At 46.1% G+C, this 14,014-nt stretch overlaps 1 protein-coding gene across 1 annotated transcript in view; it reads right to left on the bottom strand.

Annotated features, from left to right (window-relative positions):
* Positions 1-350: 350 nt before the first annotated feature.
* Positions 351-14,014, bottom strand: part of Btd (biotinidase) — a 43,862-nt gene continuing 30,198 nt past the window's right edge. The window contains exons 2-5 of the mRNA XM_051177848.1: positions 6,834-7,180; positions 5,503-5,618; positions 2,764-2,913; positions 351-1,758 (exon numbers count right to left, since the gene is read on the bottom strand). Coding sequence (XP_051033805.1) covers positions 586-1,758; positions 2,764-2,913; positions 5,503-5,618; positions 6,834-7,180 — 1,786 coding nt within the window. The 3' untranslated portion in view covers positions 351-585. The remainder of the gene's footprint in view (positions 1,759-2,763; positions 2,914-5,502; positions 5,619-6,833; positions 7,181-14,014) is intronic.

Raw genomic sequence — 14,014 nt, 5'->3', positions numbered from 1 at the left:
CCTACACATCCCGCTACTGACAGCAAGGCCTCTACTGAGGAAAGCCTCTCTTCTGTTTTGAAGAGCTGTTTCTAAGGCTACATTTGTGACAGTTCTGGTGGCTCTGACACCGCCACATCACCCTGCTAGTCCCTGTTGACTCATAGAGGGCCAATCACCACAGCAGCCCTTTCCCTAGCTTTTACTTTGAGAGTCTGTTTCTTACCATAGAAACTGCTTGAGGTTTAGAGAATATTCACATTCCCACCCAAGATGTGTCACTAGATCAACAATGAAAAACAAAACAAACCAACCAGTGCTCTATGGAATTGTAAAACAGCAACTGATGCTTATTTATTTTTAATTTTAACATTTAAAACCAATTGTGTGGTGGGAAGAAGATGTGGCTTGAAAAAGAATGTGAATAGAAAATATCTCAATCATTATGTAGAAAGGAAAAAGGAACTGCCTCTCCCATCATCTTACCATTCCCAGGGTGGGATACAGAAGTGGTTTTCTACCCTCTGGGCAGTCGGTTGGTCCCAGCATTTAGTGTCTGTGGAAAGACATGCTGGCACAGCCCATCCCACTGACCACACGCTTTTCCTAGTCCCTCTCATACAACCGCCCATAGAGAGCTGCTGTCACCAGGCCAGAGGACAGTCCACTCTTCCTCAAGAAATAGTGGTCATTCATCCACCCAAGCTGGTTAGGGGTATCCAGAGTCATCCCAGAGGTGAGAAATAAAGGAAAGATATAGGAAGTGCTGAAGTTGCCCCACAGGTGAAAGTCAAATAGGCCCTGTGCCTCTGTGATCTCTTGGCCACAAGTGTCAAAGCCAGGACCCCCACACTTGACCAGGGCACAGACTTGAATGTAGTACGTGCCGTGCACTTTGTGGAGTCCGTCAAAGACACCCAGGGCGTACAGCTCTTGGGACAGGGTGGGCCTTTCGTAAAGTAAGTGACAACAGAGGCTGTTAGAGCAGACCTGGAGATAGCCTTCCTTTCCCCAGACAGGGACCAAGGTGAAATTGTCATACATCATCTCTGAGTGGAAAGTAGGTGGTACATTCATGTTCCACTTGGCAGCCTCATCACAGTGCACTTCCTGGGCATCCTTCTCACAGTATGGGTCACCAGACAGGATTTTTAAGAACTTACTATGGGATGGGTCCGTTTCACTAGTTGCATTCTCTGTCCCAACTAGGCCCAGTGGGTTTGTGGCTACCTGGGCAATTATAAGGTGGCCGCTGGGGTTGTCCATGTCATGGTACCAAAAGGACTGAAGAGGGGTGTGTATGCCACTGCCAGTCATCCCCAGAGTTGGGTGGTGGATGTTAGCTGCCAGAACACTGACACTGAAGGCAGTGGCCAATGCTTTCTGAATTTCAATGGCTGCCAAGAGTGGCAGCTGGTTCATCCAGGCAGTGGGGTATACAATGTGCTTCACCTCAGAGTCTCTGAGAAGACGGATGGTGGGGTCAAAGAACAGGATGTCAAAGCAAGTGAGCATGCCAAACTTGCCAGCAAAGGGGGTATCAAAGGTGATGAGGTCCACAGTAGCTGGGGAGTCAAAGGCTGCCTCAAAGTACAGGTTGTGTTTACGGTAGCGGTCAACAAGGGTTCCATTGTTGCTGAACACCACATTTGTATTAAACTGGTATCTCCCATCATGTGGGCACTCGGGGTCACTGTGAAGACAAGGCTGTTTTGTTCCAAGATTGGCCACCAAGAACATCTGTCCTTTCATGGCCATACAACTCAAGCGCTGGAGGACCTGGGGTGGGTAACAAATAAAGTAAGTTTAAACCTGCCTTTTGTGTCATATTTTTAGTAGAAAAGTTCCTGCATTGTGTCTATTACATATAAACAGCTATCATAAGTCAGTAAGAAAAAAACTTGTGAGTGTATACAAAGTTATAAATAGGTGAATCACAGGACAAATATAAGAAGCACTTGCAACAATTCTTAAACAGAATAGGGACAAAAATGTAAATTCAGTGAGATAGTTTTCACCTTTGCTAGAAGAAAGTATTACATCTCATTTATTTATTTATTTATTTGATTTTTCGATAGTGTTTCTCTGTGTAGTCCTAGCTGTCCTAGAACTCACTTTGTAGACCATGCTGGCCTGGAACTCACAAAGATTCACCTGCTTTTGCCTCCTAAGTGCTGGGATTAAAGGGATGTACCACCACTGCCCAGTGAGTATTCCATCCTATGTTGACCCAAGGGCACAAAAGTAATCTCATAAACTAGTACTGGAGATACATAAAGTGAGATAAACACCTTTTAATCTCTAAATATAGTATTTGAAAAATGCATTAAACATGTATAGCTTTTGAGAAAATCAATTTCCAAGAGTTTAAAGGAAAACTTGAACATGCTTACAAAAATGTATGTGCAGGATATTCATTGAAACATTGCTTAAAATAGCAACAGTTAAGAAGGAGGAGCTTCACCAACAGGATGTTGGTGAAGGGGAAGCATGGCACGCCATTGTTAGAAGCCTCCAGAAAATGGAGTGGTGAGGACTGGGCATTGGTGGGGGTGAACTTTGACAATGTTTTGCTTAAACTTGTTTAATATGTTTCAGTTCATTTGTTTCTTATGTAATTAATTAACCAATGAAAAGACATTGAACTGAGTAATGTCCCCTATTAGCCCAGAGCCTGGGGAGTTTAGGTTTGGTGGTTTGGATCTCAGACCTCCTTCAGACTTCAGGCAGCATGCTGTGGCTTTTGGCCATTGTTCTGTTCAACCTGCTGGATTCCTTGCCTACCTCCGTGTCATTGAACCGAAAGGGCTCCAGACAGGGGTTCCACCTGACCATCCTGGGAGATGGCATGAAGTCCAAGAATGGGTAAATGGATGTTCTTGTGAAGTTGAACCCATGGATGCCATCTTCTGGGAACACTATAATCTGCACACCCTGTAAGGGGAAAGACAGAGGAGAGGGCCATGAGGTAAGGAAGCACCATGTCCTTTGCTGTCAGACAGCAGCAAGCTGACTGCCTGGGGCTGTGAAGGAGATGGCTTGACCCTCAGCTTGGATAGAAACTGGAAAGGCTTGCTCTCGGGTCATCAGCTGACCGCCCACGTGCTGGAGAGTGGTTGCGCATGTGTCAGTGTCCTCTAAGAAGAACCATGAGCATGTGGGGATGGAGGGGACTTGAGCAGCTCTGCTGAAGGCCCACCAAGCTCACCAAGTGAACAGTTAGGCCACCACCTTGCTGGCACAGTGGGAGGTCAATTATGAAGCACCTAGAATATTGGGCCTGTTCACAAATGGGATATCTCCAGCAGTTAATGCCTATCATCTCATATCTAAGTCACTTCTGGACAAACACTGATGTGGAGGTCCATCCATAAAACAGTTGACTGGCCGGGCGTTGGTGGCACACACCTTTAATCCCAGCACTCTGGAGGCAGAGGCAGGTGAATCTCTGTGAGTTCAAGGCCAGCCTGGTCTACAGAGCTAGTCCCAGAACAGTCTCCAAAGCCACTGAGAAACCCTGTCTCGAAAAACCAAAAAATAACAACAACAAAAAAACAGCTGGAATGTGGGTGCGTCCTGGCTGCAGTATTTAAGATTCCTCAGTAGTCACAGTTGGACTCTGGGGCATGAGTGAGCAGCAAGTATGCTGTACACATAGCAGCTCCTACAGGGGACCTAAGAGTCCCTTTAAGGGCTCTCGCTGCTCTCTGGGCCTCTCTCCACACTGTGGCATCTACAGCACCATAGGGAGATAGAAATAAACAGGGCAAGACACAGCTCTCTTCCCACCTCATTCCCCCAGGGTTCTCCAGTTCTGTGGATTAAAATGTCAAGCCCAATGCAGAGGGTGGAGGTGGCAGGCAGTGACAGTGTCTCATCTACAATAGCATGTGTGAGAGCACTTACTTCCTCAGTGAGCTGCAACTTTATTTAGGTTTGTTTTCTCTCTGTTCTGGTTATAAAAGCTCCAAATTTTAATCCATAAAAAATTTGGAAGACCAAAAAAAAAAAAAAAAAAGAATTTATTTACATCTTCTAACAAAGACGCTTGTTAACATTCTGCTAGTCCTTTTCCCTCTACGTATCTGGGTACAGTTGAGATGGGATATTGGGATATTGGGTAGCATGTGTCTTTCCCATAGAGAACATTCAGAAATGCTGTCTGTAACGGCCACCTCATGTAACATGCCACCATTTCTCCTCCATTGATCACCTGAATCCAATCTCTGTAATAAAAACAAGCATGTGGCAGTTATCTGAGTGTGGTATGGTCAGATCACTCCCTGATCATTTCCTTAGAATAAAGTGGATTGCACACATGAAACCACTGGGTTAAAGAGCAGGTAAAGTTTTACTTTTTTGAGACAGGGTTTCTCTGTGTAACCCTGGCTGTCCTGGAACTAGCTCTGTAGACCAAGCTGTCCTCAAACCCACAGAGATGCTCCTGCCTCAGTCTCCTGAGTGCTTGCATTAAGGGCATGCACCACCAGCCCACAAGTCTTACATTCTTAGTATGCATCAGCAAACCAGTGTGGCTCCCCATTGCCCAGAGGGATAATGACCTCTCCATTGCACACACATCCATGAATGTGCAAACAAACTGATCACAAACTCAGTGATCAGAAACCAATAATGAAGATGGCCTGCCCTTCCAGATTTGTAGGCTGGCCACAGAGTCAGGTGATTTGATTATGTTTAGAATGTACCACTGTTGGCTTTTGTCATTTAGGAGGATGCCAGAGGCTCTAGAGCTCAAGGCTGGTCTAGCAAATAGTTCAGCCTGTTTCATCAAAATCAAAATGGAACAAGTTCTCACATTAAAGACTACATCTATGTCTTATGGGATATTAGCCAGTTTTTTAGCCAACAACAAATTCTCCTAGCCATTTCTGGGCTGACTAACTGGCAATATTTCCATTTCTCAAATCCCCATCATTTCTAATGAGTTAAATAAAAACTGTTCGTTATGCCTTTGTCTTTGCATGAGTCACTTTTTTGTTTTTCCAGATAGGGTTTCCTCTGTGTAGTCCTGACTGTAGACCAGGCTAACCTTGAACTCACAGAGATCTGCGTGCCTCTGCTTCTGGAGTGGTTGTTTGATTAAGGCCTGCAACATCACCGCTGGGCTATGAGTCGCACTTTTAACTTCTTGAAAATTATGCAAGAAGTTTTCCTTCACACAAGAAAAGAAAAAAAAAAAAAAAGAAGAAGAAGCATGCCTTATGGAGCCTGTCCTTTCAGTTATGTCTACACATTGACTATGTGGCTTTGGCTGAGCCCTGACAGCTCTAACAAGGTCAAGAACTCCTGAAGAACGAAGGTCGCCAACCCTTGGAACTGCACAGTGTAAATCATCTTCAAAGTACACTCATCTTCCCACTGTGCCCATGGAGTCTGTGAGGAACTCCTGTCTCCAGTAAGACTGACGTAAAACTCACAGACAGCAGAGGAGCCACCCTGTGAGCAGCTGGCATGACTCACGATCTATGTGTGGGAGCTCCAAGCAAGGGATTCGGTTGTCACCATGGACAGATGGAGAAGCCAGAAGAGGTGAGCCTGCAGGTGCTGTGGTGGCACCGTGCCATTAAACGCCTCCACCACAGGACTTGCCCTTGTCTGGGTCATTGCTGGTAGAAGGCCTGAAGACACAGCCGGGATTTATTTTACACTGACTTCAGCAGAGACATAAATGGAATAAGTATCAAATGCATGAATGCTATGTAGATGTCAGTAAAGATCCCTAAATAGCCCAACATGCTGGAGTAGTGAGCAGCTCTGATGGAAAGCTTGCTCAGGTTGTCAGCTGACTGCCTGGGTGTAGTGGGGCAGTATGTGTAAAGGAACAGGACTCTTAAGTTCCTTGGAAACTGATGTTATTGCCAGAAGTCTACTGGGGACAGCATCTGCAACAAGAACTCTGAGAGAAGCCTGCCACCCACCCTGCCACCCAGCACTGGGAATGTGCCCACAATTCTAAGTAGAAGCCTGAAGAGGCCTGGAAGCTCAGTCTTTTCCTGTGGGACTGGGTCAGTAAAACTGTCCCCAGGCGTGCAGAAGATGGAATTCAGCTGCTTTTTCTGAGCTCAAGGCCAGAACTGTGGTTAAAACCTCCCCAGAAGTTGCACAATGGAACACATGGGCCTGAGAAATAGTATGTTCTGAGCTACTGAGGGGAGCCAAGAAGCCAGGTGCCAGGCTGGAACATGAGAGGAAAGCCATCCATGAGGACCAAACACACTAACTAGCCCAGGATTTTAAAATGTACCAAGAAGTGGTAGCCGTGTCCTTTCAGGTCATGAGGTGTAGGCAGGAGTGTGATGGAATCTACTGTTATGGCCAAGGTCTACACCAGCAGCAGAGGCATGGCCAGGTCTAATTAGCAGCAGGGGCAGACAGAGGTTTGGCTCACTTGCCATTCAGCACAGCAGGCCTTCCTCAAGGAGTGGGCACTTACAAGTTCCCATATGCTTTGAATGCTTTTCAGAGGTGGAGCTCATTGTGCTCAATGGTTTTTTTCTTTCTGAATATCAGTCCCGGGGGTGGGGTGGGGGGAGGGCAGGCTGTGCAAATTCCCACTGCCCAAACTGCACCCACAGCACCAGACTCAAAGCCTTGCTCTTGTTTATAGTTCACCATCGAATCCCAGGCCAAAAAAAAACAAAAAAAAAAAAAAAAAAAAAAAAAAACAAAAAAAAACAAACAAACCAGAGATTTAGGTAGGCAGGGCTTCTTCAACTTGGGGAAAACACTCCTTGGGGGTGACCTTGCTTAACAAGCTGGTTCTGACTCTGGAGGTCAGGGACTGGAGCAAGATGCCAGTCAGCTGACCCGTCAACTCCCATCTGCAAGCTGACCCGATTTCTCAGGGGGACCTTGAGAGCCCAGGGTTTCTCCTGGTTCAGAGCAGCTGGCTCTGAGACAGGACAAGAAAGCTGCTCTTGCCTTCTGAGCTGCAGCTATCACTTGCTGTTCATAGACGTCGAGGTTCTGCTTCATGAGCTCCAGGGCCTGCTGGCGGCTGCTGAGCTCCAGGGGGTTTTGGCTCAGGACGGATCTGTGCTCATACACTGCAGCCACGTAGTACTCAGTCTCGCGGCGCTCCTGGGAGCCCGAGCCGACGCCCAGCGCAAGCGCAGAACAGCCGAGGAGGAGGAAGAGAGCGGGCGCAGTGAGGGCTCCAAACATAATGCAGACCATAAATCTGGAATGAACCGGCAAGGGGAGAAGAGCTGAATAAGGAAGGCTGCCAAAGACTGAACTTTCGCAGCTGTGATTTATTAATCCTGGCAATTACACTCACCCGCAGCGATGCTGCGGCTCAAAGAGTTTGTTTCATGTCCCTAATAAAAGCCGGTGTGTTTCTCTCCAAACACGTAGAGCTGCATTTCAAACAGCTCATTGTGTTAATAGACCAGTTTCAGAACATTTCCAAAACAGACTCGTGTTTACCTCTGTTTTTTTTTTTTTTTTTTTTTTTTTTAATGCAGCGTGCAAGAAGCCTGCAGTGCACCAAGGCCTACACTGTGCGCTGCAGGAACTGTGCGGAATTTTTGACATATTTGACGCTATGTCAGAGTTGGTTTTTTTGTTTTGTTTTGTTTGTTTGTTTTTTTGTTTTGTTTTGTTTTACTCAGCTGTACAGATCAGCCCTCTAGGACAGTCCTGAGGCTCCTGAACGCAGAGCAGCTTCCCAGCTGACATTCTTCAGTCTATTTGGGGGCCCTCTGGAATCCTAGCATCTGCTGTATTACCCAAAGCGCAGCTGTGAAGAAGTCTCTCAGTCAGAGCCCCACAGGGCTTTCTGCCTTGAAGCTGAGTGAGCTTTGCTTCCCCCACCCTTATGTGTGCCACTCCAGTTCACTTGCTAAAAAAGACACCTGTAGGGAAATACAATCTTTCTTACAGTGCAGTGATAACATGGAATTTTCTAGAAAATAAATTGGAATTTTTGTATCGAGTAGACTCTACTTACCATAAAAAATGAGACACAAGAAGTGAATGACACTTCTATATCCCTTCCTGACACAGAAATGGTTACTCCCCATAACTTTGTGTGTTACTAAATGTTTTTCAGTGAGTGGCCCAATTCTGCTTTGAAAAGACACGGTGGCCTCCTGGCTAAGCCTCTCCCCTGGCACAAATATTTATCAAGCAGTATAACACAGCCAAGTGGCTGCCCAGTGAAGGCAGACAGCAGCTGACAACTGCCCAAGAAGAATACTGGTTCAATACCAAGGTAACAGTGACAAATCAAGGAATCCCACTACCGTTCTTTAAGAAGGAAGTGGCACCTCCCCCAAAAACCAAAAAAAGACATATGTCCAAATCTCAACTCGGGATGTTTATGTTTATATTCCCAAACAAACTCCTTGGCTACTAGCTTCCTTTTTATTATTTGGCGGACAGTTCCAGAAACAAGCCATAAATATTTCAGCCACAGAATAGACGGAGGAGGAATCCTCATTCAGAACCCTTCAACATCAAATGCTCCACAGGGAGAAGCCTTCTCCCTCCCACCCCCACCCATCTCAAACCGACATTTGTTTCCCCAGGGAATAAATGTACCATACAAAGCCCAGGGTTTGCTGCTACTTATCTGGACACTGTAAGCTATGTTCTATGGCAAGAACAAGGGGCCTTTGAGTGAGCAGTCATGAGTTTTGGAGTAGAAACAAAAGTGTAATTGATAAGCTTTCTTATTGGAACTTTGTCTCCAAAGTCACCAAGGGATAATTTTACATAACTCAAAAAATCTACTTTGCATTCCATTTTAAAAGGATGATAATGGAGTAGCTTGGGTGAGGTCACAGTCATAGTGACAATACTTTTAAAGTCCAAGTTGATGGCCCTCTTGAAGAGGTGTAGAAACAGGCTGAGGTAGAGACACATGAGGCAGGCTTTGGTGGTGGCCATGAACTCCCATGCTAGGAAGGGCCTTCGTAGTTTCTGTATAACAGATGTGGGCACACAAGACTCTCTGTACATTAGGGGAACTTACATATAGCAGCCTAGGGCTCTATCACTGAACCTCAAACCAAGCCCTGGGAGATAGAACATCTAACTCTAATCCAGAATATCTAATTGTAATCCAAAAAACAAACAACAGAACCAGTAGAATACCATATTCCTTTCTATTTTCAGGGGGAAAAATTGTATTCTTTGTAGAAGTCCAGTAAGAAAGCCCTAAGTGGCAATCATTCGTGTGTGTGAACAAAGTTAGATAATAATTAGAGGCTATGCACGTTTAACCAGGTATTCATGCTTCAAAGATTCAGGCTTAATGAGGTAGGAGAGAATGAGTAATTACAATAAAAATAGCAGCAAGAGTTTGCCCTTCCCGAACAGCAGTAAAGCAGAAGACATTTGCCCTAATGTGAAGCTGGCTTTCTCTCTGCACTTGGCATCAGAAAAAACCTAACAAGGCTGAGCAAGGACACTGAGGGCTCAGCAGCAGCAGCAGAAGGGGTGCTCAGTTTAAAGTGACAGGGCTGTCATCTAGTACCTGTTGGAAACAGAAGCAAACACCCACAACTAAACACTGAGCAGAACTAGAATCCAGATGCAGAGGGAGAGGACAAGACCAGGCGGCAGAAACACATAAAGACAGCTGACCTGACAAGGAGGAGCTAACGGGCCCCCAGACTGATAGCTGGGAAGCCAGCATGGGACTGACCCAGGCCCCCCTGAATATGGGTCTCAGCCAGAAGGACTGAGCAGTCTAAGGGACCTCAGACAGTGGAACCAGGATGTATCCCTGGTGCACAAAAGGACCTTGCAGACACATACCCCATGGAAGGATACTGCCTTAACCTAGAGACAGGAGAGAAGCCCTATCCCTACTTCAAATGACTTGACAGATTTAGATGAGCCCTCCTGAATGTCATCACCCTACATGTGGAATTGGGGTGGGGGGATGGGAGGGGAGGGTGGTCAGGGTGCATGTGAGGGGGCAGAGAGGGTAAGAGGGAGGGAGAAGGAACTGGGATTAACATGTAAAATAAAAATAATTTTAAAAATATAAACAAATGGAAATCCAGGATTTGAAAGAAAAATAAATAAAAAATAAAATCAAAACCCTGACTCTGAAAAGAAAGAAAGAAACCGTGGTACATTTACACATTTACACAATGAAGTACTGCTCATTGGAAACACACAGACAAACAAACAAAAGTGACAGGGCTGGGAACTGGGGATGTAACTCAGCTGCACAAACCAGGCAGGTAGTGTATGCCTGTAATCCCAACACCCAAGAGGTGGAAGCGGAAGAGTCATTAGTGCAAGGACATGGGCCAGGGGAGATGGCCTGGTGAGTAGCCATTCTAAAGTCAGATCCCCAGGAGCCACGCACGGCTGGGCATGGTGGCACACCTGTGCCCCCAGCACTTGGAGAAGTAGATAGGTTGATCCTGGGACTCAGCAGTCAGCTAGTCTAGTCACTGAATTCCAGTTCAATGAGAAGCTCTGTCTCAAACCAAACCAAACCAAACCAAACCAAGACAGTAGAGAATGCTAGAGGAGGTCTGCTGATGTTCACCTCTGGCCGCCAATGCACACGTCCATCACATGTATCACATCAAAAAACAAAAGGAAATTCAAGGTCATCCTTACACAGGCAGCTCAAGGCCAGCTCATGTTAAGAGAGGAGGGAGACAGGGAGGAAGGGAAGTACTAGAGTGACCAGCACTCCCAGATGTATGTACATGAGGCAGTTGCTAGGCGCTGGATCATGACCACATGTACAGGTACACTGGGACCCAGAGCTCCCTGGAACAAGGGGCTCTGAAGACAAGCAGTTCTTGGAAACCCAACCGGAAATCCATCTTTGGAGGCAGTTGGGAACATGACCCTCAATAAAACAACTAGAAGTAAGCGTCTGGCCCAACATGGTGGTAACATAGTCCTTTTGCTGAAGGACACAGAGGACTGCACTGTAGCAGGGCCTGGACCAATACACAGCTGTAGGGACAATGTACCTGTTCTCTGTAGGCATGCCCCTCTCTGAGACAGGGCTTGAGCTCTGAGGTACCCCACATCTAAGAAGATACTCACATCAGACATCCATATATTAGCAAACCGAGTCAGGTGCAGGCACAGGTCTGGAATGCAGCAATGAGCAAACAAGGTCTGGAGCTCATTGCTGAAAGCACAGGAGGCTGGACATAAGGAGACCAATCTGTATGTGTCAGATAGCAATGTGTGCAAAGGAAAAGCAGGCAGAGAGTGTGGGGTGGGCACAGTCTGTGACTTGTGGAGAAGGAAATATGAGATGTTGATTCTAAGCAAACACCTGACCTCAGGCGGAGAAGGCGGAGCATCCAGGCAGAGGGCCTGAGGTAACAGCATGCCCTCCATTCAAGAGATGGCAAGAGGGGCTGTATGGCTGGAGCACAGGAAGCAGATGGGAAGGGTGGCCAGTGGAATTACAGGAAGAGTAGTGTCTGTTTACATGACTGAAGACCTCCATGCACATCACTTGTCCTCCACCCACATCTCATTAGAGGCCTTAAGTGGAATTATGACATGGTTATTGTTTTCATTTGGAAATTAAGCATGACATAAGGAGATGTCATTGTGTGTCAAGTTGACAAAGGGTAGACTTGTTATAACCAATCTTGGTTGTCAACTTGACTACATCTGGAATCAACTAAATTCCAACACTCCTTCCAGGGATTTTTTAAAACTCAAGCAGGAAGATGTATCTATGTCTGGGCCCCACCTTCTTGTGGTAGGCCATATAAATGGGCACAGGGGAAGGAAACTGCCTGCTTGCTTGCCCTCAGTCTACCTGGCCAGTTCATTTATCCTGTGGCTGCTGGTGTTAAATCCGACTTCTTCAGGATTCCACTGTAGAGAGAAAACCAGCAGCTCTCCAGGAACCCTCCCAGACCCCAGTCTCAGATTGGGACTGCAGTGACAACCAGCCTTATGGATGGACAATTCTGTTGTGACTCAGCCATTGCTGGGCTACGAGGATGATAGCCTGCAAGCCAGATGGAAAGGTCGAGTGTTAATAAACACAGTGTGACAAGCAGTGATGGTGTGAGAATTCACAGCTGAGCACACAGGGAACAGTAAGGAAAGGGTCAGGTCCTCTGAGGTCTAAGCTGTGACTTCGCTTTTCCTTTAAAGAAATGACAGGCAGAAACGACTGCACTGTGACTCAGACAGGGGCCAAGCCCTGCTTCACTAACTAAACAACTTAAGTAAAAGAGAAATCCAATGCTTATGACATGTTAACCTAAATGTTGTCTTTCTTTCTCTCAGTAAAACCTCCTGAACTAAGGATGTGGCTCTGCCATACAGCATTTGGCCAGTTTGTGCAAGGCCCTAGGTCCAGGCCCACTTCTGTAAGCATCTTCCTGCACTGCCAAAGGGTTTCTGTAAGAGGGATTTTTGTTGTTGTTGCATTTGAATTAAAATATTGGAGTCTTTGTGTGTACCACCATATGGGGGAATCCCAGCTGATTTTACAGGTGTGACTGCCACCTGGTGGACCATCCAAGAATCACTACCATCATGGGTATTTGACAGGCAGTTAACAGGTGGGATTTTGTTTTCTTTCTTCCCCTCTCCTTTCACTTCTAATAGCTCACCTGTCTATTTCATAATGAAAAACAAACAAACAAACAATATCTTAATACATCTGATTTTTCTAGAATTTGTTCTTCCTGAACCAGGACTCAGAAATAGCACCTTCATTTCTCAGGTGCTTTGCCCATAAGGCTGAAAGGATCTGGGCAGATTTCCAAGTATTTTCATGAGCTCCAAGGGAAAGGTGCTATGAAACTATAATACCAACTATTCAGGAGGCTGGGGCAAGAGGATGACCTAGTTCAAGACCAGTCTGGGCAACAAATCGAGAGAATTTGTCTTAAAATAAAACGAGAGATGTGTGCCTCGATGGGCATCAGTGGGGGAACTGTGGAAATTTTCCTCTATTTTCCATTGAATTAACTAAAATTTAAGTCATAAGAGCCACCCCTAAAGGACCCAAAGGTGGCAACACAACTGGCCTGGAGTCACCCGTCGACCTCGCCAGGGAAGACAGACTCAGAAGACAGAATGAAGGCTGCCTTTTCTATTAAATGCTTGGTGGGCACCCAATCTCTGAGTGAACAATGGACATAACGTCTGTAGATGTGTGGCCGACAGAACCAGACATCTGCCACAATCAGTCCTGACAGTTCTCAGGAGGGAGAGCTGAAGGCATAGAAGAAGGCAGCACGTAATAGGGCCAAGGAACCTTGCTCCTCACATCAAAGTGGAAGTCCTTCACAGGTCAGTCTTTAACAGACACCACAACTAAGTGACAGTAGAAAGTGCGAAAGAGAAAAACCACAAAAGCTGAAGCAATAGTCCCACAGGAAACACGCAAAGGCCCCTTCTTCCAGGAAGAGGTGAGGGGTGCACACTGGCAAAGGCAACTAGGGCCAGCAAGAGAGGAACAGAAAAACTCATGGATCTTGATGCTGCCAGTTCCTAGATCAGGAGGAGAAGGAAGCATGTGACAGCATCATGTGAGACATAGGTATACCACAGAGAGAGGCTGGAGCATGATAAAAATGGCAGCCCCTGCCCGGGCCATTTATCCACTCAGCACATTTTTCTCACCAACAGAAATACAGATGTGAAGAAGTGAATCACACCTGCAGCATTGCCTAGGGGCACTGAGCATCTTTGTCTGGTCAGGAATGATGTGGGTACCTTCTTTTTCTGTAATAGAGGTACAGTCCCACCTCAGCTGTATCCTGACCCTAATACAAGTCCTACTGTCCTATGCTTTGCAGACTCTTTTTTTTTTTTTAAGTTTTTATTTATTTGTTATATATTTGTTATATTTGTTCTACCTGCATGCCAGAAGAGGGCACCAGATCTTATTTTAGATTGTTGTAAGCCACTATGTGGTTTTTGGGAATCGAACTCAGGACCTCTGAAAGAGCAGCCAGTGCTCTTAACCTCTGAGCCAACTCTCCAGCCCCCACTTTGCAGACTCTTAGCAGGACTGCAAAAGTTGCAGCTTTACCAAGCTTGAGGG

This window comes from Phodopus roborovskii, unplaced genomic scaffold, assembly GCF_943737965.1.
Source record: "Phodopus roborovskii unplaced genomic scaffold, PHOROB, whole genome shotgun sequence".
NCBI classification, from domain to species: Eukaryota; Metazoa; Chordata; class Mammalia; order Rodentia; family Cricetidae; genus Phodopus; species Phodopus roborovskii.
This window is presented reverse-complemented; position numbering and strand designations above follow the sequence as displayed.